Source organism: Schistosoma haematobium, chromosome 1 (genome assembly GCF_000699445.3).
Source record: "Schistosoma haematobium chromosome 1, whole genome shotgun sequence".
Taxonomy (NCBI): domain Eukaryota; kingdom Metazoa; phylum Platyhelminthes; class Trematoda; order Strigeidida; family Schistosomatidae; genus Schistosoma; species Schistosoma haematobium.
In genome coordinates, this window is record NC_067196.1 from 60,164,530 (window position 1) to 60,190,837 (window position 26,308).

Genomic DNA, 26,308 nt, shown 5'->3' on the forward strand with positions numbered 1-26,308 from the left:
GTGAATGGACAGGTAGCCCACCTATATGAGGTTTGCCGAGGTGGTAGGCCCTGTCCTTTACACGTTTTTTTATCGTTTAGATAGTCTACAAGTGGAATGGTCAGCTCCAACTTGCCTTTGTTCTTGGTCCTAGTTTCGTATGGCCTATCCGGGTGCATGTGGATTCCAGGTGGCAATCGACGTCTGTTGGCACGAAATGCTTTCAGAGTTGCAGCCGCCATATGGAAAGATGGGAAGGTTATCTTCATTAAACGGGGTCTAGAATCACCATCCTTCTTGGCTAGTCTCGTCACATGCTGAGTCAGTATGTGTTTGAGCCTCAAGGACTGTTTGATGAATTTCCATTCCCTGATGTCAGAATGTGATTGAGTAGGGTCTGCATTTTCCGGTATACCTTGCACAATTATGTTTCTACTGCGGAAAAACTTCTCGCGAGATTCTTTAGGGATGTTTCGTATTATATTGCGCTCAGAGTACGGTATGTCGGGCAATATTCTTACGTTACCATCTGATTTCAGCAAGTGACTTGCTAGCAAGACGTCCTCTACGTCGGTAGCATTCTTAAGTGTTACTCGGAGAAGCCTCGGGTGATTTAGATGCTTAGAATCCTTTCCTCGAGTGAGCCGGGTGACCGTCAAAGGCTCTATTCTAGGAAGTCCGAGCTTCTTGTTCAATTCACCCCAGAGCATCCTGTCGTTTTGTCCTGCAGACTGAGAGGAAGGTCAGGATTGTCAACGAGGTTCATGATAATGAGAGAATCGTCACGAACTGTTGTTAATTTACCAGGTTTCACGATGGGTTCAGGTTTAATAACTTGTTGTTTGGAGGTCAGTGTGCGTTTTTGAATCTTGGGCTCTTTATTGAGCGGACGAACAGTCTTGGGGGTAGACTGTGCGACCAAATCACCAGTTATTTTCCGTGCAGCAACACTTGGGTTGCTCGGCTTTGGCAGTGATGCCTGGTTCTTTAGGGCTCTCTTAACGTGGGTCGAATCACCTACAGGGTTTTTAGGAACCACTGTTGTGTCCAGGGACCCTGAGCTTGGAGACCCGAGTTTGCTTAGGGAGTCTAGTACCGTCGACGTAATGATGGTGCTGAACCTCGACACGTCGCCATTAGTGTTGATGGATGCTCCATCGATGGTATACCTATCGACATCCCTATTTTTGAGTCCGTCGCACGCTCTTGTTTGTCGACCGGTTTTTTTACTAGTGTTATCCAAGTTAACTGACAACTCGTTCCGAAGACCTGTCAGTAGGACAATGATGTTACTCAGCAAGACTACTGCGTCCGTGCTGCACGTGACACATACCCACTTTCGGTCTGACTTGCTGAGTTTGTTGTAAGAAGTTGCTGTCAGATCTGTGCATGTTTCGTGGAACCAACCTTTGCAGTTGTCGCACTGCATGCCAGTTGTGACAGCAAAACGGCATCCCGGACGTTTGCATGAGTTTTTCATGACTGAGTTGAAGCAAACTATGTTATAGATGCTTGCAAGAGCCTAAGACCTTTTAAAAAAAACACTAAAAAGCACACTGAAAACGGACAAAAATGGACAAAACGAGTGATATAAACTGAAACTAGTCTATACGTGAAAAACAAAAACACCGAATAGTAAGCTGAGGCAAAACCACAGGTAACTATTAAATATAGTGAAACTCAAAAAAAAGTAATCTACTGAACGTATAGCTCAGGATAGATTCTTTAGAACTGAAATGGTACTTTTGTTGCGTAAGAACACAGCAAAAGTTTGATAAATGCAAATCACGTTAGGACTAAACTTCCCGTTCGAAAATCGCGCGTTATATATCAAGCAGCCTTAGAGAATATTCTCGTACATAAACTACAGAACAAGGATGCATCATTGGATTCCCAATCTAATAAAAGAAGGAAGTGGATCTGAAATGATAGAGGAAGTCCAGGAAAAAGCAGAGGCTATGGCTGACTATTTTGGGGCAGTTTTCACTCAGGAACCTCCTCTAGAGAAAGAATAAGACCAAAATAAACAGTCAACAAACCAGCTGCTCACCGTGGACTTCGACCAAAACGATGTGCTTAAGGCTCTTAGCACCCTAAACATGGAGAAGTCAACAGGACCAGATGAACTACACCCCAAAATCTTGAGACATATTGCCCAAAATATCGCGGCCCCACTGACTGTGATATTCAATATGTCACTTGATCAAGGTGTGTTACCTATGGACTGGAAGGACGCAATCGTCACTCCCATACATAAAACAGGTCCACGACAAGTTCCATCGAATTACAGACCCGTAAGCCTGACCAGTGTGGTAATTAAAATACTGAAAAGAGTAACCAAACGGACCATAGTGGTATTTATGGAAAACAATAAATTGCTAGACATGGAACAACATGGTTTTAGAAATGGTCTATCTTGTACAACAAATCTCCTTATAGCAAGGGAGTTCTGGATAAATGCGCTAGACAACAGAAACTCAGTGGATGTTGTCAACATAGATTTCAGTAAGGCTTTTGACGAGGTACCAACTAATAGACTGCTAGTGAAGTTGGAAAACCTAGGTATTGCCGGACCTCTTTCAAAATGGATTAAGGATTTCCTAGTAGGTCGTAGGCAGAAAGTAAGAATAAATTCCAAGTGCTCCATCTGGAGACCAGTACTTAGTGGGGTACCTCAAGGTTCCGTCCTAGGTCCTTTACTTTTTATAATGTATGTTAATGATCTTCTTAGTATAGTGCAGTCTCCAATGTTATTATACGCTGACGATGTAAAAATCTGGCGAGAAATAACTGGAGACAAAGACGCATGTGCTCTTCAGGCAGACTTAAATAATGTGATAAACTGGTCTAAAGAGCGGTTGATGCCTATCAACGCGGCAAAGTGTGTCTACATGCACTTTGGGGATTCAAAGATTAATAGGTACAACATAGGGGAAGTGCCACTACCCGTAGTCCGGTCTCATAAAGATCTAGGGGTGACAGTGAGTCATGATCTTAAGACGACGGCCCATTGCCAAGAGGTCGCAGCTAAGGGGTTTCGAACCCTCTGGGCTCTAAAACAGACATTCACTAGGTTAGATACTGCCATATTCACCACAGTATACACATCCTTAGTGAGAACTAAGCTTGAGAAATGCGTTCAGGCCGCAAGCCCCTGTTTAAAAGGTGACTCGGATATCCTAGAAAAAGTAAAGAGGGCAGCTACTCGTGCAATTCCAGAACTCTGGAGTTTACCATACAGTAGCGTCTGGAAAATCTGGAACTCTTTACTCTGTCCTATCGCAGACTAAGGGGAGATCTAATTTTGATGTACAGAATACTGAGAAATGATTTTGGACCTGACTTATTCTCTCTTATTCTTTCCACCAGATCAGGACATCTCAGAAGACATAGCAGGCGAGTAGGAAAGCCAAGAACGAACAAACTACCCGTGGCATACAGGTTTTCACACCGAATCATCAATACTTGGAACCTGCTGCCCGAAGCAGTGGTGTCCGCACCTTCAATTGACTCTTTCGAGAGAAGACTGGACACTCACAGAAGCATACTAGAAAAGGAATAACATAGGCCGTAGGCCTTCTGTCTTGACTACAAAAATCTGAATCTGAATTTAGTCATAAAACTGGTTACGCGAAAGCTTCTGTTCATTCACAACAATTTGAAATGTTTGTTCGCGTGTAATTTCGAGCAACCCGATACGATGCTGGGGATTCATGTACGTGCATTGTCGGGACGAGGACGTCTTGTCTGGGTGAATTTAGGGAGTGTGAGGAATGCCAACACCTATTTGCCTTATTCAGAATATCATCCAAATATTTATCCTCAAGTGATGGGAGAACTTTGTGATCTGGAATTTCCACCTGATAGAAGGCGTTTATCTGTTGTCAATCGACAACCTCAGCTACTAAATACTAAGCCATCCAAATATACAAGACAAAAAATTGACTGGCGTGGTCCGGAAACCTTACTTAACAAATTAAACTATCATCAGTACGGAATACAAGTATGTTATCCTAAAAGATTACTTCGTATTGTTACCATAGTTGCAGTTATACTTTTAAGTTTTTCTTTACTTTGGTTCTCAATAATTAATATTGACTTACAGTCGATTACACGTTGACTGTTGGCCGATTGGATCTCATTATACTTTTTACCATATGACGTCATATCTCATTGGTTAATATTACAGTAAGACGAATTCACTGGTGGAGTGGATGAATATGTGGTCATTAGAAATTAATTCTAACGAGCGTAGTGATGCGAATTAATAACTGCGACGATTTAACATAACTACACAACAAGTGAGTTGGTATTACCTAAAGTAACTGGTTATAAAGATCTAGGAGTCAAAATTAGCGGCAACGTTTTTGTATTATACCCGGTGTTTGCGAGGTAATATCTGGAATATAAAGTTCAAGCAGAGCCCTTGTTTCAAGTGTGAAACGGTTTACCGTCAATTGAATGATGATATTGTTATTAATATGTCTTATAATTTCCATATGGGAATGATTATCGAATACAGCATTGTAAGGACGTTGGAAAATGGAAATCAATTCGTTTACGTCCGAGTAGTGAATTACTATAATCCTCTATCAGAACACATAATAGCGACGCTTATTGGTAAATTAAAAGCAAGATATAATCTCTTTGTACTTCAGATTTCAAGTATTAAAATAACTCACTTTACCTCCCATCCTTATTTTTGGAGACTAAATAATTATGAAGTTCAGATTTATGTTTATCGCTTTGAGCTACTTAGGTAAAAGTTGGTAATACTTCCCGGTTGCTCTGACTGAGGTAATTTGGATAGTGTATAAAACTGCGGTCTGTTGTCTGAAATTTATGTATACTGGCCATAAACTGCTACAACAAAATTATATTAAGAAAGCTCAAAGAAGAAGTATGTGCTATACACCATTGAAGAGCTTTTAGTCTCCTGTCCTGTTCATTTTCCATATAAACATGAAATAAGATGTAGCTGTTCTGTTTACTTTCTTAATTGAAATGATGCCGTGTACTAGTATGTAACAACTGATCGACTGTTGAATAGTCGTATAGATAGTTGTAGATTACATGGTTGGGGTCTGGTATTATTGTAACCAATGGTTTGAAAGTTTGGGTAACATGCCTCAGGGTCGTTTATAATGCCCCACATGCATGCACTCTTTTTATCGTCCTGAGTCATAAGTTTACTAGTCATCTAAAAATATATACCAGGGATCCATATTTTCTTCGTGAATCATATATTATATTCCTAGTTAATAATTTCATTACTTTGTCATCCCTCTGTACTGATTTGGTGTATCAACTCGAGCCGATACATATGCTGGATTCTACGTTGCGTATGACTGACTATAGCAATCAATCTTATTAATAAGTTGACCATTTTCAATTAAGATTATTTGTTCAACAGGTCTCCTCAAGTCACTCAGTGGAATAGTTTTAAGTGTAGCTAAGAAATATGTAGAGTCGATAGGTAATATTATAAGAGAATAAGATTCAAAATCATATAAAATACAATCAAAGTAGACCTCATATTACTGTTTAATGAATAATGCCAGAAAACTGCAGCATTATTATTTCGCCCATGTCTTGTGACAACTTAATTCACTAAGTTGTCCAACCCCTAAAATCCTATACAATAAATTGCAATTCACCAATAAATACTGATCTAACACATCTTTTTTTCCACAACGCCTCTTCGTAAGCTGACCACATTTCTGTCCCAGCTTTTGTAAAAAGTATACTGGGTATAATTCAATATAATAACATGCGTAAAACCTGACAAACCCATTCAGGAGTAGAATATTTATTAAATCAACATCAGAATCCAAAACTCGCATTCCTAGACCTTAAAAGTAAGCGTAGTGCAACCACCTTATTTAATAAATTATTTCAAAGACAATTATGATGGAGTACAGTCGTCCCTCTTCCTTAGTAATGCTTCGTAGACGTAAAGTAAAACTAACAGTCCTAGAATAACGTCAAAAAGGGACTTGGATTGGCTTAAGTCACCCTGATTTTCACTAAAGATAAAGTAGTCTTATCTGTCATACCGTCACCAGCTACTGATGCTCAGATATGTGAGGTCAATTGTTCCCAATAACCACCAAATATTGCACAGATAGGCTTGTAATTGTAGTATAACTACATTAAGTACTTTCTTTACATCAGATTCCGTAGTGATGTTGGTAATAAAATAAAGAAATGGGGTTGTGATTGACTTTCGCGTAACAGATACGGGTTGAGTTCCGCGTGTTCATCTTAATTAGTAGTTGGAGAGTGTTTAGTATAACTCTAAATCGTTCACATCAGTCTAGGTTCATCCACTCCTTGTCTCTCAGGTTCTAAATCCCGAGATCTTATGCTTTTCCTTCTTTCTATGCCTAACCTTTTTTTTACTACTTCTGAAACTGGAATTTTTCTTGATAATTTCATATTGCTGTGTTAGTATGATGTAATAACTTGGATCGGTACACATGTTTTCCAAGTTCCACTTCACGTATGAGACTGACTGATTATTTATTTATTTTAACACATAGATATTGGTACAAGAAGGCACCAAATACATATGCGCCACACAAATCTCATTCGATATGTGTGAGGGCTGTGATACTGCCCGGGTGCCCAAACCGAAGCAGGTGGTTTTCTTAGGGGGCCACTCCCCGAGCCTTTGACCTAAAGGTCTGACCCACAAGGCAGTGGAGCATCGTAAGGAGATGCAGTCCCATGGTAGCCGGTGACCAACGATTGGTTCATACGCCATTTGTTCCCGCAGGATACTGGAGCCCATGTGCACCATCAGTTTGGGATCCGGTTAAATCGCCGGACATTCGCTTTTCGTCCTCTCATTTTTGTAAATAACACCCCCGCCACGAGAAGGCAGTGAGTAGGACTTCCCTGGCAGAGGCTATATACGCGTGGCCATGTGAGAGCATTTCGAGAGGGAGAGCGGACTTTCCCCACTCTCGGCCGTACCAGGGCATTTGGGGGCAAACTGACTGATGACGATTGGGGTTAAATTATTTTAAAAAACATAAACATGACATATGATGTCTCTGCGATTTATAAATCAATGTATCTACGTATTTATAAAAACAGTCAAACATTAGGTCAAATGTTCTTTTAATTTGCTAAGCATTTTGTATTATGTCAGAACACCGTCATAATGTTGCAATAACCAGTTGCTTGAACTTATTTCAGATACTTATTTCTATTTGGCGACTAACTAAATCACAAATAATTAGCAATTTCATTCCTGTGAAATCTCAGTATTTCTCGCCACATAAATTTATCCTGATTACTATCTTTTGACTCGCTTTCATTCTCATTTCAATTCATTTTTCAGGCAATGGAGGGCGGTGAACTTGAGTTTGGTCATTTCGAAATGATGAGAATATCTATCAACAAACATATAGATGAAAAGCGAATGTTCGCAGTATGGGGTGTCGAGGCCCCCTGGAAACCAGTTACTCGTCGCTCTCAAGGAAGGAGAAAGGGTGGTGGAAAAGGTACATACCCTTAACATTAGTTAATTTGTTCACACATGGTATTTTTCCATAGTCGTCAGAGTATTCGATTAAAATTATTCTTATTTCAGTTTGATGTTCATCAAGTATCTAGCATAAATATTCATCCTACAGTCAATCACAAACAACACAGCACCCAGCACATTTATTGGTTTGCCTCAGTTCACAATCAGTAAAGCCGGTACCAATCAACATAAAAAAGACTGAAAAATATCACTACAACTAGATCATGTTCGCATAAAAAGAAGCTGCCGTAAAAGGTGTAATGAGAGATATACGACAATAACATGTCAAGGTTTTTAAAATGTTATATGGATGTATTTATTAGTTCTTACATTGTCTGTGTCTAAATAATATTATTTGAGGTTATCAGCCTTTAATCTCAACCTTCACACAAATTTCATATAAATGACTTGCTATCTACTACACTATTACGTCCTTAATCTGTCTACCCAATAATATACAGCCGAGAACTTGTCTCGACATAGGCTACGGCCTCGACACGAGGCTAACTGGTTTGACCTTGATGCTAGAAATTTGTGACTCCTAAATTAAGATTAACGGCCTCAGGCAGAGCGATGAAAACTATTCTGTTACCTTACTGATCGACAAGAAAGAGAAGACAAGTCAACTGGAACACTACTCGATTCCTTCCTGATTCTCGATTCAGATTAGTGCACAAAGGTACATGAATAAGTAGATGACTAGCACGATCACAACGCATAAACAATTGGAAAAATACAGACTAAGCATTATGGTAGGAAATATGAGGTACTAAAGGTTACATTTAACTTCCTACAACATTTGAATAGAAAATAGTATGGCAGTGAATCATTCATCAAACAAAAGCTTACGGTTTATAAAAATTGACAGGGACAAAACTAAATGCTGGTATTTTACAAGCTTTGAATTAAGGTAAACAGTGTCCTGAAAAATAGCATACGTTGTTCGTCATAGTTTCTTAATTTCTCTGTCCACATCATACACCATTCAAATCAACATTTTCGTGAATCTATAGCATATTTCGACCAGGCTTCTCTCTTCCTGCTCCCATTGCACCTGGGGTATCATATTATAACGATTGAGTGCACATATGTCCTAACCACACCAGTTGATAAAAATCCATCACTTCATCAGCTGATGTTTTTTATCTTTGCCTAACATCTTTGTTCATTATACGTAGTGATACTTCGAAACATTAGGAATAGAGTGAGTGGCCTACAAACGTCATCTACTAATGGTCGTAACTGAGTGGTGCACACTGGGACAAAGAGCACTCATTACCCAACATGCTCCCTCTTTGTTACATATTTAAGCATCTCATCTGCTCAATAGGATGTTGAAGTCAATAAAAATCCCTTTGTAAAACCAAAACCTCAGTGGTCATTGTTACTAAGTGAATTCATACCTCTTCAGGTCAACCAAAAATTATCTTTTGGCTGTTGGTCTGCATATTCACCAACTGGGTATCATAAACCATTATGTATCCCCACCTACATTGGTGCACGTAAACAATTGTAAATACATCCTCGACTGGGGAACTATTGAATTTTAAGACAGGAAGTGAAAAGAAAGGCAGAATTTTTAGAAGCTTGGGACTCAGGCCAGTCAACAATCAATAAACACATTTACATCAACCCAGTTTATCAAACAATTAGGAAAATCCCAAAAAGCCATAAGATCAAGAATCAGGTTGGAGAAGACAACCAAAATGAATATACAGATAATGACATGGAAAGAGTTTACAAGAACCAATCAATGTCTACAGAACAGGCTGTTAAGCATATGTGGAGAAATCTGAATAACTCACTTTTCATGTTTTTGCTGATGGCACTATCCAATAGGATAGTGCAAGCTTCACAATTAAACAATCTATCTCAGGAAACGAAACACTATCTTAGCTACAAATCGTCTACGTATCACTAGTCCTCATACAAAAAACGTTGCCTCAAAACTGAATACGTGAACTAGCAATTAGTAAATGAATCACAGTATTTGTCTTCCATTTGTTGTATCTCCAACTTGGTACATGCCGTCTGATTCCTCCATCGCGTTTCTAAAATTTATAACTGTTGTAGCAATTATTCCTGCAGTATTGCTAGTCTCAGAGTGTTTTTCGAAATATAATTATACTAAATATGATAAACCAACAAATTATTTCTTGTCATACCATCGTTATTTTGTATAACTTACTCTCAGGTTGTTTTTGAATTATCTGAATTCTGTTTAACTAATGAAAAAATTGCATCCTTGATGAAAAAAAATAAAGACCATATGTAGAAAAAAAATTTTACACTGTGCCGCTTAGCAAAACTGTACGACCGTATTTACACTTATTTAATACATATGTTAGTGTATTAAAAAATAGAGTGGGATTGAGTCAGATATCTAAAGTAAATTCTTTAGTGATCTAAAGACTATTAAAAAACAATAAGATGAAGATGCTTGTCCCTTTGATAAATATTAAGGAGATTCATGATTTTATTTATTGTTACAAATATTTATGAAACGTTAGAAAGCAGTAATAGCAACTAGTTATTAAGCAAAAGTAGAATAAAAGACTAAACATGTTGCTTCCGTATACATAGTTTTAGGCTTAAATCAGTAGATCGTTAAAGCCTCCTTTTAGTTTTCTCATATTCATTCGTGGATAAGTCGTTTAACTTTCAACCACTCAGCCCCGGGTTTGATCCTCGCTCCATAAACTTTAGTTTGAGCAACCAGATAGTACCACTAGCCCTTACACATATAGTGTGGCTCACAGCCAAGTACCTAAAGGATGTGTTAATTTAAATTCAAGAGAAGAAATACGGAATTCAACTGTTTCTCTTTATTTCATATTCAAGTGGACAACTCGCTCATTTACAACCTATCTGCATTTAACCTTTTTTTATTAGATATCCGACTCAATCCCAGTCCATTTTCTAATCGACTATTATGTGTGCATTAAATAAGTTTCAGTCAGTAACAACGTAGAACTTCGTACGTACGTACATCAGTTCGAGTTGCCACACCAAATTAGCACGTCGAGGCAGTCGGTCGTTGGGCATACGTAACACGTGTCCCAGCCATCTCAACTGATGAAGTTTCACTACGTCATCAATTGATTTGCCATCCTTACCTAGTACCCGTTTCCTAACAACTGTGTTACTTACTCGATGGTCCCAGGATATACGAGCAATATTTCGAAGACACCTATGATCAAATACTAGTAACCTACGAATATCCTCTACTCTTACCGGCCATGTTTCACTGCCATAAAGTAGAACGGAACGAACTGCTGCGTAGTATACACGTCCTTTGGTTAGTAGACGGATATCTCGCCTACGCCATAAATGACGCAAGTTGGTAAAAGCTAGTCGAGCCTTCTGTATCCGTGCTGAGACTTCGTCACACACCAGACCACAAGGGCTGATGAGACTTTCCAGATGAGTTACGCGGTCGACACGCTCAACTACACTCCTTATCATTGTTGCTTAGAGTGGTCATAAGACTCGGCATTTTATCAGCGTCTTCACCAAATAAACCTATGTCATCAGCATATTCTAAGTCAACAAGTGAACCTCCCGGTAGAAGCTCAACCCCTGGAAATCTAGACGAGAAAAGTGTAATCTCTAAAAGTATGTCGACGACAAAGTTGAACAAGAATGGAGAGAGTGGACAGCCCTGACGAACACCACTTGAGGTAATCAATTCTGATGACAGTTCGCCATAAGCTCTCACTCTACCAGTTGTGTTCGAGTAGAGAGCCTTTATAAGGTTAATGTACTTCTTTGGTACTCCTTTCAGTGACAAACACTGCCATAGAACCTCACGATCAACAGAGTCGAATGCCGCCTTAAGGTCGAGAAATACTACCATTGTGGGGCGTCTGAATGTGTGTCTGTGTTCTAGAACCTGACGTAGTGTGAATATCTGATCTATACAAACACATCCAGGTCGAAAACCAGCCTGATTTTCTCTAGTCTGTTCTTCATGAGCTTTGGTTAGGCGTTGAATTATTATTGAAGCTAATATTTTAGACACTATATTTGTCAAACTGACTCCTCTGTGATTGTCACAAGAGGACCTTTGTCCTTTCCTATAGACTGGCACAATCAGTGATTGAGACCATTCAGATGGGATTACGTCCAGTTCCCAAATTCTACCTAAGACCTCGGTTAATCTCACTGCTAATACTGGACCACCATCCTTAAAAATCTCAGGAGTAAACCTGTCAGGACCTGCTGCTCTCCTTCGCTTCAGATTTCCTATGGCTTTTTCAACTTCGTAAAGAGACGGAGGACCTACATTAACTTGCCATTCAGGTTGACCGGAGATCGTGGGAAACCGAAGTGTGGCTGAAGGCCAGTTGAACTGATCCCCAAAGTGTTCTGCCCATCGATCCAATCTCCTGGATTGAGAATGTATAATGTGTCCATCTTTCTCTGAGAGTGTTTCGCTAACAGTCGGTTTCCTTAACAAGTCTGAACGATTGTCTGTTATTACCTATCGCCGCTGCCTTTTCCATCTCTCTTGCTTTCATTAAATAAGTGTGAATAAGATTATACAGTTTTAGTAAGCGATATCCTGAAAAATAAGAATTTCTTCCATGAATTGCTTTTATTTTTTCATGAATTTTATTTAATGGGACAGAAATTATATTCTCCATTGTTAGACAAAGTTTTTGAAAATGATGTGATTTTTAAACAAAATGTTGAACTAACTTTGTTATACCTATTGAATATGTTTCTTTCTGTTTATTTATCAGCTAACATACATCACTATTCTACTCCAGTAAAAGCTGAAAGGATTATTGTCGAACTTGGAGGTTATCTGAACTGGAGAGAAGCCTATCGTATATTGAGTCGTGCTGCTGATAACTTGCCATTCCATGCTAGATTTATTTCCCAAGAGCTTTTAGATACTGAGTCTCAAATAGAGGCGTACATTAAAGAAAAAAATGTAAATCCCTTTTATGAACCAGGTTATGCACTAGCGCACAACTATGCAGGCTGTCGAAGTTTCATTAGTCCGTATTATTTAGATTGGGGTACAATTCGATATCACTGATTCACCAATGTACATATAATGTTTGTTGAATATATTCATAAATAATGATGCCGCTTAATTTAAACATCATTGAATTACAAAATTTCTAGTTGTTATTTATCCAGTTTTGTATATGAACTAATCTCTGTAACAATATTTATTTCACAATAAAATTAATCTTATCAAAAGCAATTCACAGTAATTCTGAAGTTGATTTTATTCTACTGTTTTAAATTACCATTAATTGTTGTACTTGAAAGTGTAGGTAAACAATATGTGTTTATTGGGTGCTAATTCTTATTTAAATGTATTATATATAGTTTACAAGCCATTCTATAGTCCACGTTTGCGATAACATATCAGTCAAATTCATATATTCTAATTGTAACCTCATATAGGTTATGTCACACTTAAGTGGTTTACATTAGTCTGGTAAAAGATAATATTAAAACATGGGATTTATCAACTTTATATGCTAGATGGCTTGTAAAAAGTAAATTGATTTTTTGTAGCTCAAGTAACATCCTAGGTTTTAACCAATCTTACAACTAAAATCTTTAAAAAATAGATTTTTGATTCTGAAAGTGAGATGAATGTTTAGCTACAGATATTCATCTACAGGATACTAGGATTTAAATATTCGCTTACTAAATACATTCATAAATAAAAGAAACTTGTACCTGGCTGTTGTGCTGTAGTTGTAAAATTGTTTTAGACTCTAGGATCTAAGTAAGTCTCTTCCAACTGAATACTTAGCTAACTACTGGTTAAATGCTCAAAAGTCACTTGTCTGTATATTTATTTAAAAAAGCCTTCGCTTAGTATTTGGTCTTTGTAAACGTACTCCTATGTAGTTGGGGAGATATCTATAGAATATTATTATTGCCGTGAAAGAATTTATTTTCGTAATCGATTAAATTTTGGTTATTAAGACACCCAAAAATCTAACACAAACTTAAGAGACTTTAATTGACTGGTTGAAAGGTTTCAACAAGTAACTGCAGCCATAGTTTTAGGGTTTAGCTACCTAGTAAAGCAATTGTATTTACTAGAAATGTAGGGCTATTTTCTCTAGATTATGTGTAATGTCGCCTAAATAATCTTAATCTTACAACGCCTAACTTCCGTCCCAACTGTTAATACGACATTCCTTCAATTTATAACCTTATTCCTTTTTTAGAAACCTATCGATAAATGGTTTGTGGTGTTAATTCAGTTGCGAGCTTTGTACCACTCGTCTACAAACATTATTTTGCCACTTATTTCTTCAGTACATTTGATTAACTACTTTTTCAAATGATGGATATATAGTTCATCATAACTGGTGAACAAAGTCAGCAGTCACATTCATTCGTATAGTATCAACTCAGAGTAACAGTCCTACAGTAAAAATATAAGGGGCTTGAGAATGTCAGTTTAAACACATCAATATATCTCAGCGAGATTAGATGAGCCAGCAAGATCATGAATAACTTTGTGTAAATCTTATTAAATATAAATTTGAAAAAAAGGGAAAGAGCATCAACCAGCCAAAATACTCTTTTTAGTCCCAATCAGTTCATTCTCAACACAAACTCTTTAATTTATCGGTTTTTTTGCAACGAAGTCTTTACAACGTGCATAGCAATGGAGTATACTTGAGGCGTTTGCACACGATCAATACTATGAAACAAGAGAGGCCAAAATTCCGTCGTCAATTGTCTCCTAACTTTTGGGAATTTCAAATTCTGCTTTTCATTGAATGATAGTGGTAAAAATCCCAGATTTATGGTTGGGATTTAATTTAGCAGAACTGCTTGACATACTTAAATGAGCAACAAGTAGTATCCGTATTTCGACAAAAATGTCCGAGCCTCCAATGTTTTGTTCTTGCCAGAGCACTCTCGTTAAACTCCCTAGATAATACTGTTCACTTCTCATCCAGGCGGAAATTTTGCCTTGCATACCGTTTTGAAACACTTCAACACGAGGTATACACACTTAACATTATAAAAGATTTTCAAATTTATGGAAAGCGTCAACAGTCATGACGTGTTCTCTCCTTTACATAATCAAGCCACCAGGGCTGAAAGTCCTGGGTTCGGTTTTTGTGATGACAATGGATGTACCATGTTGTGGAGCTCCTAACTAAGGCAAGGAGAATTAGTCTAGTACTCCCTAGGTTTTAGTTGACATGAATCTTTGACGTCAACCTGCTACAACACAAACTTCTTTCCACGAAATGAAATTGTTAGTTTGGGACTAAAAATATTTCAAATGCTTCGTCATATTACCATGGAACATTAAGTGCATTGAGAAATCTCTAAAACGTTTTAGGTGTTGGAAATAAAATTCATCTGTAAGACTAAGCAACGTCTATGTTTACTTTTACCACAAATATAAAGTATGTTCAGTTTGAAAAATAAACTCCCATTGAAGATGATTCATTTGTATTGGTTGTATGAACCTTCTTGTTGATATTAGAGACTGCAATTAGTCAGTCTCTTTTAGGATATCTGCATCTTCTGTGGGTTACCTCAATGCTGCCACTAAGTCACAAGCATACTATGGTCTTGATGTGAACATTAACACTGGGATGCAGATATATCCAGCTGACGAGCCACAAATAGAATTGGACGCGCGTCCTGAATTCCATTGCTAGCCACCATCCAACTCATCTGAAGATAACCTAGAATAAGTATTTGAAAAATATGGAAAGTATCAGATTCAGTTTCATTATAAGAATATTACATTACAAAACTACGACGTCATAAATACTATTTCAAAGCATAAAATCAAGGTGTGTTTACTGGAGGCTGATGATACAGTGTAACGTAAAAACTGCTTAGTTACGAATAGTATGGATATCAAGTCATTCGTTTCTAATTTAATGTAAAAATTCCAGTTAATTTATCATATATTAGCTTTAGAGGCTTAACAGAATAATATGACAATTGTGCTGAAAAAATAAGTTGTAGATATAGCACCATTCAATAAAGGATAATTCAGAATGGGAATTTTTGTAAATATCATCACTTATAAGCTGTTTTGAAATTCCTTGGAGTCGAAGGATACCAGATTGAATCAGACTTCTTGTGTAACAAACTAAAATGTTCAAGGTGACACTTTCATCTAGTACAACAGAGTCGCTGTTTGATGTCAAAAACGAAACACGGATCCATGCTGAATAAATCTAGACAAATTAGCTTTCAAAGTTGCGCTACTTATTTTAACGGCTAAATAGAAAAAAATCACCTAGAGACTTCGGTCATCATTTAAAATATTGATCTTAGTCTGGTTGCTATTTATCAGCTGATCTGTTATGATGATTAGGAGTATTTGAATCATAGTATAAACTAAGAATCCCAGAAATAAAGTAATCGGATCAAGAAGTACTAGATAGGCACGAACAAACATATTGTATTTGGAATTCGGAATCAAGCATTCAACAAGTACAAAGGAATCATTAGTTCAGTCAAACACCACATCTGTTTAGATACACCAGTGCTACAGGATTCACTTATGAAAGTTGAGTTGCACACTCTAATTTCTGAAGAAGCAACAATTTTTTTCGGCAGTATAGATTCTCCTTGAACATTCAATTCAAATTTTGCTGTTGACTATTTCTATTAATCAAATATGTTCAAAATAATGATTACTTAGTTATAAACAAAAATGACAACATATTTTTTTCAAACAAAGCTACTAATTAAAGTCTTCTTGTTTTACAGTTTCTATAAGTCAAGTTCATGATGAGATTTTCATCAATCATTTTGTTTTATATACTTAACATGTAACTAATTTATTCAAAATAATATCAGTTTCACTGGTTGAAATCATGAGTCAATTGAAGCTAGACCGCCATGGAGAACCTGGAAACACTGGACGGCCGTTTCGTCCTGGTACGGGACTCCTCAGCAGTGAGCACCCACGATCCCACACCCCGCGAGATTCGAACCGAGGACCTACTGGTTTCGCGCGCGAGCACTTAACCATTAGACCAGTGAGCCGGCATCCAACGGTGTTAATGTCTAACTTCAACCAATCCACGAAGTTGCACCACCGTACACCATTGTCTTCAGTGAGTTCCTATCTCACAACAGACCTGGTTGAACTCCACTGGTAACGATTTCTCATTAGAACTCTAGCTTCAATTGACTCATGATTTCAACCAGTAACATTTCTAAAAATCTCCACAAAACCCATTCTGATAATATCAGTTTGTTTAAGTCATAAAACAATTTCTTTAATCAATAAAATAATATAGAAAGATACTTTTTATTCTTAATTGTGATTATTCTATAATTACTAATTAAGAATCCATGTAAAATTAATGATATTGTTAACTAAAGTCTAAATACTTATAGGAAGTTCAAAGTATTCAATTAATTTATTCTCGAGTTCTATGACACAATTTTATTCACTCTTTTTCTTGTTAAATTCAGATAATTAAGTATTTATGTTTATATTTCTAAAAAACATAACATTTATATAACTGTTCTATGAAGAAAAAAAGCCATCATAAAGGCATTTTAATTATTATTATTATTATTATTATTAATATTAATATTATTATTATTAGCTATATTTAATATTATATTTTTGGTACAATATAGAATTCTCAGCTCAAAGTATTTCAATGAGTTTCTGTTTTTTATCTCTTGATCGATACTAACGATAAACAGTGAGTGATCACCAGTTAGATGTTAACAGTTCACGAATCGATATCTGAATAATATTCATTCTTTTCAATGAATATTGCGAGCAACCATAATGTCTCTGATTGGGTTGTTTTGTAACTTGCACAGCGAAATGTCAGAAACTTTTCACAAATACACATAAATAGGTTATGCAACTAATTCACATAATGATCTGTTGAAACAAGCAAAGAAACAAATAGTTTGTTGAAATATCTAGATGGTAGGAACAGGCAAGGGTTGCTTACTCTCACCCTTTCCCTTTCTTTTGGTGATCGACTAAATCATGAGGACATCAACATCTGGGGGGAAAGCATGAGATACAGTGAATAGTTATGATGCAGCTGCACGATCTAGACTTCACAGATGATCTGGCTCTTCTATCGCACACGCAACAACAAATGTAGGAGAAGACAACCAGTGTAGCAGCAGCAGTAGGTCTCAATATACACAAACGGAAAAGCAAGATTCTCCGACATAACACAGCATGCAACAATCGAATCATACTTGATGGAGAAGATTTGAAAGATGTAAAAACCGTTACATATCTGGGCAGCATCATTGTTGAAAACGGTGAATCTGATGCAAATATGAAGGTGTGGATCGGCAAAGCAAGAGCAACATTTCTACAACTGAAGAATATCTGAAACTCAAAACAACTGTCAACCAACACCAAAGTCAGAGTTTTCAATACAAGTCTCAAAACAGTTCTACTGTATGGGGTGGAAACATGGAGAACCATGGAAGCAATCACCCACAAGATACAGGTGTTTATTAACAATTGTCTACGAAAAATACTTTGGATCCGTTGGCCAGACACCATCAGCAACAACCTACTGTGATAGAGAACGAAGCCGATCTCGGCGGAGGAAGAAATCAGGAAGAAACACTGGAAGTGGATCGGAAACACATTAAAGAAAGCACGCAACTGCATTACATGGCAAGCCCTCACATGGAATCGTCAGGCCGAAGGAGGAGAGGAAGACCAAAGAACACATTACGCCAAAAAATGGAGACAGATACGAGAAGAATGAACAAAAATTGGATAGAACTGGAAAGGAGGACCCAGGATAGAGTGGGTTATAGAATGCTGGTCAGCGGCCTATGCTCCATTGGGAGTAACAGACGTAAGTAAGTAAGTAACAGGTAGCCCAGATATTCAAGCAGGCCACCTTGTGCATATACGCATACAGATATCAATTTAAATACATGTTTAACCTGTTGAAATAAGTCATTTACGAAATGGAAACTTAGTTTATATATATATATATATATATATATAAAGGGAACACTCAGTTTTGTTGAATACTTGCCAAAAATATTTTACAGTTGCTAAAGTTGCAATTTACTCAGTATTATTACGAATATCTTGAAATAACTGTTTCCCTATTACATTACTACTATTACTGCTTCAACTGCCACATCATTACATTTTGATTCATTGAATTCATGACCTCATTGAAATAAAAAGAAATTTATTAATCATTTTAAACAATTACATTGATATGGACAAAAAAATAAGGGAAATATGCTCTACTTTTATTAAATTGTTTCAACTTTTAAAATCATTGGTTATCTTTATAACATTCAAATCATATGTCTTTAATAATTAAGGTTATGTATTGTTAATCTAGAAAAGAGGATAATAGTTATTCTGTACTTTTTTTTGCCTTCTTTGTGAACAATGATATAAGTTACCATGAGAACCAATGCATATTATTTAATAAATAATAGAATAAATATAATTGATAATAACAATAATATTATAGTTAATAACGCGTTCCCATCTGTGAAGAAATAACATCCCTTTACAACTATTACAAATAAAAACACTTAAAGGATTCAACTGTTGTTGTTTTTTAAAACGCTTTATAACTACACTTTATCAGAAATGAATTAACAATAAGACTGTCCTCAAAATGTAATGAATGCATTTTCAAAACGTTTTGTTTATTAACTCATGTATTGAAATAATCTTTTAATAGGTGACTGAAAGTTTCTTATTTTTTGATCATCGTTTTATATGTAACAAGTTTACAGCACTTAAATTTTGTATAGTTTAAGTAAAACGAACTTTGCAAGATCTAGAATCACTTTGATAATACTCAGATATCTTGCTAGAGAGTTAACAGTTTTGATGAATTAGTGTAATCCACACAGGATGAATATATACTAACATGAAACTGATCAATTACAGTCCTAAATAACAATGGGAAGATACAAGTGAAACAACACCAAGTGAATTTAATCATAAATAATATTTAAAACTATTGAATACAAAACGAGTGTATTGTTCTAGTTAAAGGATTATTATCTGTATATCCATGATCTCAAAGATATATAATCAAGTTAAGGAGCAGTAAATGATTCATATTGCTGAAGAGTCTACAAATAGAATGAAATTATTTTAGTAGTGTATCAAATAATAACTATGAAAAACAAAATCTAGTTTCCGGCCAAAAAAACTGTCTTAACAAAGTTCGCCTGTTAATTTACAGCAGACTTGTTTCATAGTGAGCACGATACCTAACTCATAATTCAATGACCCCACATTCTCAATATCAAGGGTTTTTTGATATAATGTGATGCACATCTAATATCATCAGTAAGCTAATTTACCACTCTTATGGTGTATGACCCTACAGGGTATGACTTTCATCATAGTTTTCATCAATGGAGTTGATCGAAAATCAAAATATACTTATGTTAGTTTCATAGAGATACTGTACAGTTTATCAGTAATTTTCAACATAAATTGTTGTCTGTTCTAGAACCACTAAAAATCACAAAACATTCAACGTGGAAAACATTACTAAAATCTCAATAAAGCTATCTTAACAATTCACATCCAAACTGGTGCTTTGAAGTTCAAAAGTCTGAGATCTGTGTATTTCCATTTTCTGATGCACTTCTGTACATATCTAATCTTCCTTTGAATGAATGCATTAAAATTCCCGACATCACTTCTCTGGGTATTTAGTTTCAAACGTTTAGTACATAGTGGGAAAGCCAATATACCTTGACGATTCTGTTCGCTCTTCATCTTTAGAATTATCTGTTGTGCTTTTTTTATTTGTCTTGACGTAACTAGAATAAAAATAGGATGATATCAGGTCCAAACTTACTTTTTATTATCCTGTACATAGTAATAAAATTACCCTTTAATCTATAATATGATAGTGTAGAAAGCTCTAACTTTTCAAATTGCTCATTATCATCCAAGCACCTTCGGAATTTTATTGGTAGTAAATAATTGGTGAACTGTCTTTTGTAAGAAAAATCTTTCATATACATTACTTTACATTAACATAAGAAGTGTTTAAATTATGTTTGTAGAGGAATAAAATCCTTTTATTTTTGCACAGTTCATATGTATAAAAGTAATTTATTAGCAAATAAAGACTATGTATTTATCATCTTTAATTTACAAAAAATCACTTTACTGATGTCTATCAATTTACTGATTGAAATCATGAGTCAGTTGAATCTAGGCCACTATGGAAAACCTGGAAGCACTGGACGGCCGTTTCGTCCTAGTATGGGACCCCTCAACAGCGCGCACCCACGATCCCGTACCCCGCGAGATTCGAACCCAGGACCTATCAGTCTCGTACCAGGAGCTTAACCAACCAGACCATTGAGCCGCCATCCAACGGTGTTGATGTCTATCAATTTAATTAAAGTCAAGTAAAGAATATTTTTGTTTTCATACATATATATTAAAACTAGTTTTATCAAATAGAACAATTAGCTAAACATTGGATATAAGCATTTGTTACACACATAGATTTTAATCTTTAAATGATAGAATTTTAGAGATCTGATATGATGGGATTAAAAAGGCAAAATTTACATTCTTTTACTCTGAGATTTTTGTTCAACATTACTTCCACACTCAGCTGATGAGTCCCAAATGAGAAAAAAACGTGCGTACTGGGTTCAACTGCTAGCCACTATCCATCTTTACTCATAATGCTTGTGAATTTATTATTATTATTATTACTGTTGGCTTTACTCAATATTATATTTTTGGTACAATATAGAATTCTCAGCTCAAAGTATTTCAATGAGTTTCTGTTTTTTATCTCTTGATCGATACTAACGATAAACAGTGAGTGATCACCAGTTAGATGTTAACAGTTCACGAATCGATATCTGAATAATATTTATTCTTTTCAATCAATATTGCCAGCAACTATAATGTCTCTGATTGGGCTTTTTTGTAACTTGTACAGCGAAATGTCAGAAACTTTTCATAAACGCACATGAACAGGTTATGTGAATAAAAGGTATAATGATGTGTTGAAAGAAACAAGGGAATAGATAACTTGTTGAAATATCTAGATGGAAGGAACAGGTAGCCCAGATATTCAAGCAGGTCGCCTTGGTTATTTCTATTAAGGTAATATCGAAGCAATACACACAGTATGCATATATGCTAATAAGAAACTGATGAATTGCATTCCTAAACATCAATGGAAAGATTCAAGGAAACAATACTAAGTGAATTTTATACGATATTCTTGTATTAAATTAGCATGAACTGTGACATGTGGCATGCGATTTGTTAAAACGCTGAGTATTTCCCATATATATGATTTCATCCTAATTATTAATCCAAGTAGGTATATAAATCAATATATAAATGAGTGTATTTTCGACTAGAGTCGTCGTCATGTTTTAAGGGTTAATAAGTCTTCACTTGTACCAATCTTGGTTTTCTTACTTTCGTGTCCTGAGAATCGCAGTGGTCTCGCATTTTTACGAGTATAAGTAATAGGCGATTTCGACATAACAATTAGAAACGACCAGATATAACAATTGGTGCCGCATTCATAAAAGATCAAAGCTGTGAGATATTGAACATTCTGTTTTTAATAAATACAAACTATGTGTGCGTGTGCAAAATTTAGAAACTTGTATTTATTGTCAGTGAATCGTAATTTAAATAAATTACTTTTATGATGACTCAGAAGATTATTTATATGAATTGATGCATAATAGTCAAGTCTTCATGACCTATAAAGCACTAATTCATATAAAAGCATATATTTTATAATGGCTAAATAAATATAATGACAAGAGATCAAATTGTGAATAACCTTCCATAGATTTAGCTTAAAATCTTCGACTGACCGTCAGATAATTTGTAATTACAATCTGATACTCATCAACATATGCTCACTAGTGATTGACTTCAAGAGGTATTTACTAGAGTTCTAATGAGAAGCAGTGGCCAATGAAATTCAACCGGATCTGTTGTGAGATAGTAACTCACTGATGACAATGGTGGATGTATCTCTCAATCTCGTGGATTAGATGAATTTAGACATTACCACCGTTGGATACCGACTCAGTCGTCTAGAAGTTAAGCGTTCACACACAAGACCGATAGTCTCCTGGGTTCAATATCTCATGTGGCAGGATCGTGAATGCACACTGTTGAGTAGTCCCACAATAGGATGAAACGGTCATCCAGTTTTTCCAGGTATGACTTATGATCTCAACTATTAAACTTATGAAAATTAGTTATACAATTTTGTTTCTGCATATATTTTGTTTTGATTATTATTTTACTTATATTTCTTATTTATATTTACTATTATTCAAACGAATTATCATTTACACTCATTGGTAATTTGTTAGATAAGAAAATGTATTCATTGTTAACATTAATTTAAAATTACATTCATACTAGGACGAAACGGCCGTCCAGTGCTTCCAGGTTTTCCATGGTGGTCTAGCTTCAATTGACTCATGATTTCAACCAGTGAAATTTCTAAAATCTCCACAAAACCCATTCTGATATTCATTTATTTGTTTACTTTTTAGTACTTCTTAATGTAATGGTTATTATTTTACTCTTTATTTGATATATTTTTATTTATTTATTCATAATTGAATTGTATTGCAATAAGAGCATGTATATTATTCTATTGTTCATTAATAATGACCCCATGTATATTTAGACTAATAGAATAATTAATGATAGAAAAGACAATTACATTAATTTAATTAATTCGACAAATTTCCTTTCTTTTCGTTTGTCTGTTTGTTTGTTGTTTTTCTTTTCCTTAAAAAGAAAAAAAAATAGTTCAATGTATCCAATAGATTATTAGTTGATTGTTTGTTTTCTTTTCTTTTTTTTTATTCGTTCAGTGATTGGTTCAATTATTGTATAAATAAGTGAAGTATAGTAGTATTATTTTAATTTACTAAAATTTATTACAAGTGAGAAATTTTCATATACTTATCTTATTTACTTTTCTAAAAATAGAAATAATCTTTTCTTTTTCAAGGTAACGTTTGACAAAATAAACTTTTTTTATGTATATATTTATTTGTATTCTTTATAGAATTTAGTTGCTATGTAAAATTGTATCTTATATTTTTGATAATATTACTTTTAGATGGATTTAACAAGAAGTTCATTATTAATTGTCAGTTTATTTATCCAGATTGTATATGTTAAATCACAATCAAATTGTAATGTTACCAATCTTATCGAATGTTGCAGTATTGAAGGTGGAAAACAAGCACTAACTTGTAAGTAATTTTGTTAATATATCGCCGTTTCGTAACGAGAAAGATGCATATATATACTACTTACGCCTCCTACCCCTTCTGGAGGAATATAGGCCGACAACTAGCACTCTCCATTCTACCCTGTCATGGGCAATCCTTTCCAGTTCTTTCCACTTGGTATTCATTCTTTTCACATCTGCTTCTATTTATTTACATAATATGTTCTTTGGCCTTCCTCTTTTCCTCTTCCCTTCAGGATTCCAAGTTAGGGCTTGCCTTATGATGCAGTTCGGTGATTTCCGTAATGTATGTGTATCCACTTTGAGCATCTTTCCGTAATTTCCTCTTCAGTTAGAAATTGGTCTGTTCTCTACAAATACATATACAACAGTAATCATTGTGTCATAGTGTAAGTTTCATATTTCGTTCCAATCACCCACATATACACAATGATATATAAAACAATTACATGCAATCATCTTTACTAGCTATAACAAAGGCTAATATAAGTTTATCTCCATATGAAATCATTTTTTTAAAATTCTATCTATTTCTTTTATCATTTACATTCATATTATTCTTTGAAGAAGTGCTTTATTCTAAATTTCAAAACACCAGAATATTATTTTTCTACAAACAACCTAATGAACAGCTTATTTCTTTAATATCATTAAGTCGAATCATGGTAATGATATCTAAATAATTGATCGCTTTCTTTTATCCCTGTTAAAATGTACTTAAGTTTTATAACTAAAAACTTTATGAATTACTTGAAATAATAATGATAGCGAGTCGAAATACGGGGACGTCATATCACTTCATAAATACCTTTCTTTATATTCATCAGTTATTGAATACAAAACTACACCAATAACAAACAGTAATCAACTTTTTGATTTGAAATTATCAAGTTTAATAGTTTCCCAATATATCCGTTATGGAATTCATTTCAATTCATTTATTATTATCATAATTATAAGCTTTATTCAATATTTTTGGTACAATATAGAATTCTCAGCACAAAGTATTTCAACAAGTTTCCGTTTCTTAATTCTTGGTCGATCCTGACTATAAATATTGAGTGATCGCCAGTTAGATGTTAGCAGTTCAGTAAATGAACATCTGAATAATGTATATTCTTTTCGCTTCATACTGCCAGCGACCACATTATCTCTTATTGGGCTTTTTGTAACTTTGACAACGAAATGTTGTACACTTTTCAGAAATGCACCAGGATAGCTTATGCGATTAATAGACATAATGATATATTAAAACAAACAAAAATAGATAACTTGTTGAAATATTTAGATGGCAGGAACAGGTAGCCCAGATGCTCAAGCAGGCCGCCTCAAGTAACAAGAATACTTGGTATGAATTCATTAACTTGATTGTTTTAGTATTCCATTGTTTTCTTATATAACTTTTATGTTACAACATTATCTTAGTGTATATATATTTCATTTAATCTCTTCCACTATTTTTATGTTTACATATCTGAAAGAAAACACTGACAATAAATAATTAAAGTGAGCTTTCCTTTCAATAAACTATCTTTATTCAGAAATGTGAACAATTTGGTTAAAACAAATTTCTAGTTTTAGTTATTTTTCATCTGTTTTTTTCTCCTTTACATATTATCATAGTTATTCAAAGTCAACCTATTGGAATTAATACTGAACAAGTCGTAAAATACTATACGGATTTGTGCAAGTTTCGTACGTTGTATGAACAGGCATCATTTATTAAAGCACAATATGAAAAATTATCAACTGCAGATTTAACTACTATGTTTACTACACCTAAACCTACACAAAAATCTACTATTACACCTAGAACTACACAGAAACCTACTATAACTACACAGAGACCTACTATAACTACACAGAGACCTACTATAACTACACAGAGACCTACTATAACTACACAGAAACCTACTTATACTATACTTAGAACTACAGAAAAATCTACTACACAAATAATGAACAGAACTAATGCTCCATAAGTGTTCGAATCTTCACTGGGAATAAATTTGGACAATGTCAGGAGTAAAACAAAACAAACAAAAAAATAACCCAGTTCATAACTGTAGCAATGTAGACAATTAATTAGTAAATACAAATATATAAATTACATGAATACTTTATTACTTATACATTTATTAATCAATTTTTTGTTATTAGAATATGATGGGTTCTATTAGAAGAAATTTAATAACTGACTATTAATATACAAAGTAATGTTTAAGATGAATAGGCTTAACTACTGTTTAGCGCATTACTATATTAAGTACGCAAATCTAGTGATGAAAGTACATTATTCAGAACGTTTCATATGGATCGACAATATTTCTCTGAATTGTTAACAATCAGTAATTAAGCATATATAAACTTTACTAGGATAGTTTCTGTCTGCTTAATCAAGTTCAACTACTTGTAATGATTTCAGGCTTAGACGATATTATCTTCTTCGGAGTAAACATAACAAGTAACAAATTTAAAATGTATAGCCCATATCATTTGGAAAAAAATACTTTCATTCCATATTTGGAAAAACAACATTCAGTATTTT

General features: G+C 34.9%; 2 protein-coding genes across 2 annotated transcripts; both read left to right on the forward strand.

The window, feature by feature from the left end:
* Positions 1-3,679: 3,679 nt before the first annotated feature.
* On the forward strand, positions 3,680-12,731 carry MRPL16 (mitochondrial ribosomal large subunit component; the record flags this gene model as incomplete). The annotated part of the gene is made up of 3 exons (XM_051218541.1): positions 3,680-3,982; positions 7,328-7,490; positions 12,259-12,731. 3 exons carry the CDS (start codon positions 3,680-3,682, stop codon positions 12,558-12,560), a joined length of 768 nt encoding a protein of 255 aa, XP_051074686.1. The 3' UTR covers positions 12,561-12,731.
* A 6,080-nt stretch (positions 12,732-18,811) lies between these two features.
* MS3_00010182 (uncharacterized protein) lies at positions 18,812-25,878 on the forward strand (the record flags this gene model as incomplete). Its single annotated transcript, XM_051218542.1, has 4 exons — positions 18,812-18,829; positions 23,416-23,514; positions 23,626-23,761; positions 25,384-25,878. 4 exons carry the CDS (start codon positions 18,812-18,814, stop codon positions 25,740-25,742), a joined length of 612 nt encoding a protein of 203 aa, XP_051074687.1. The 3' UTR covers positions 25,743-25,878.
* Positions 25,879-26,308: the final 430 nt, after the last annotated feature.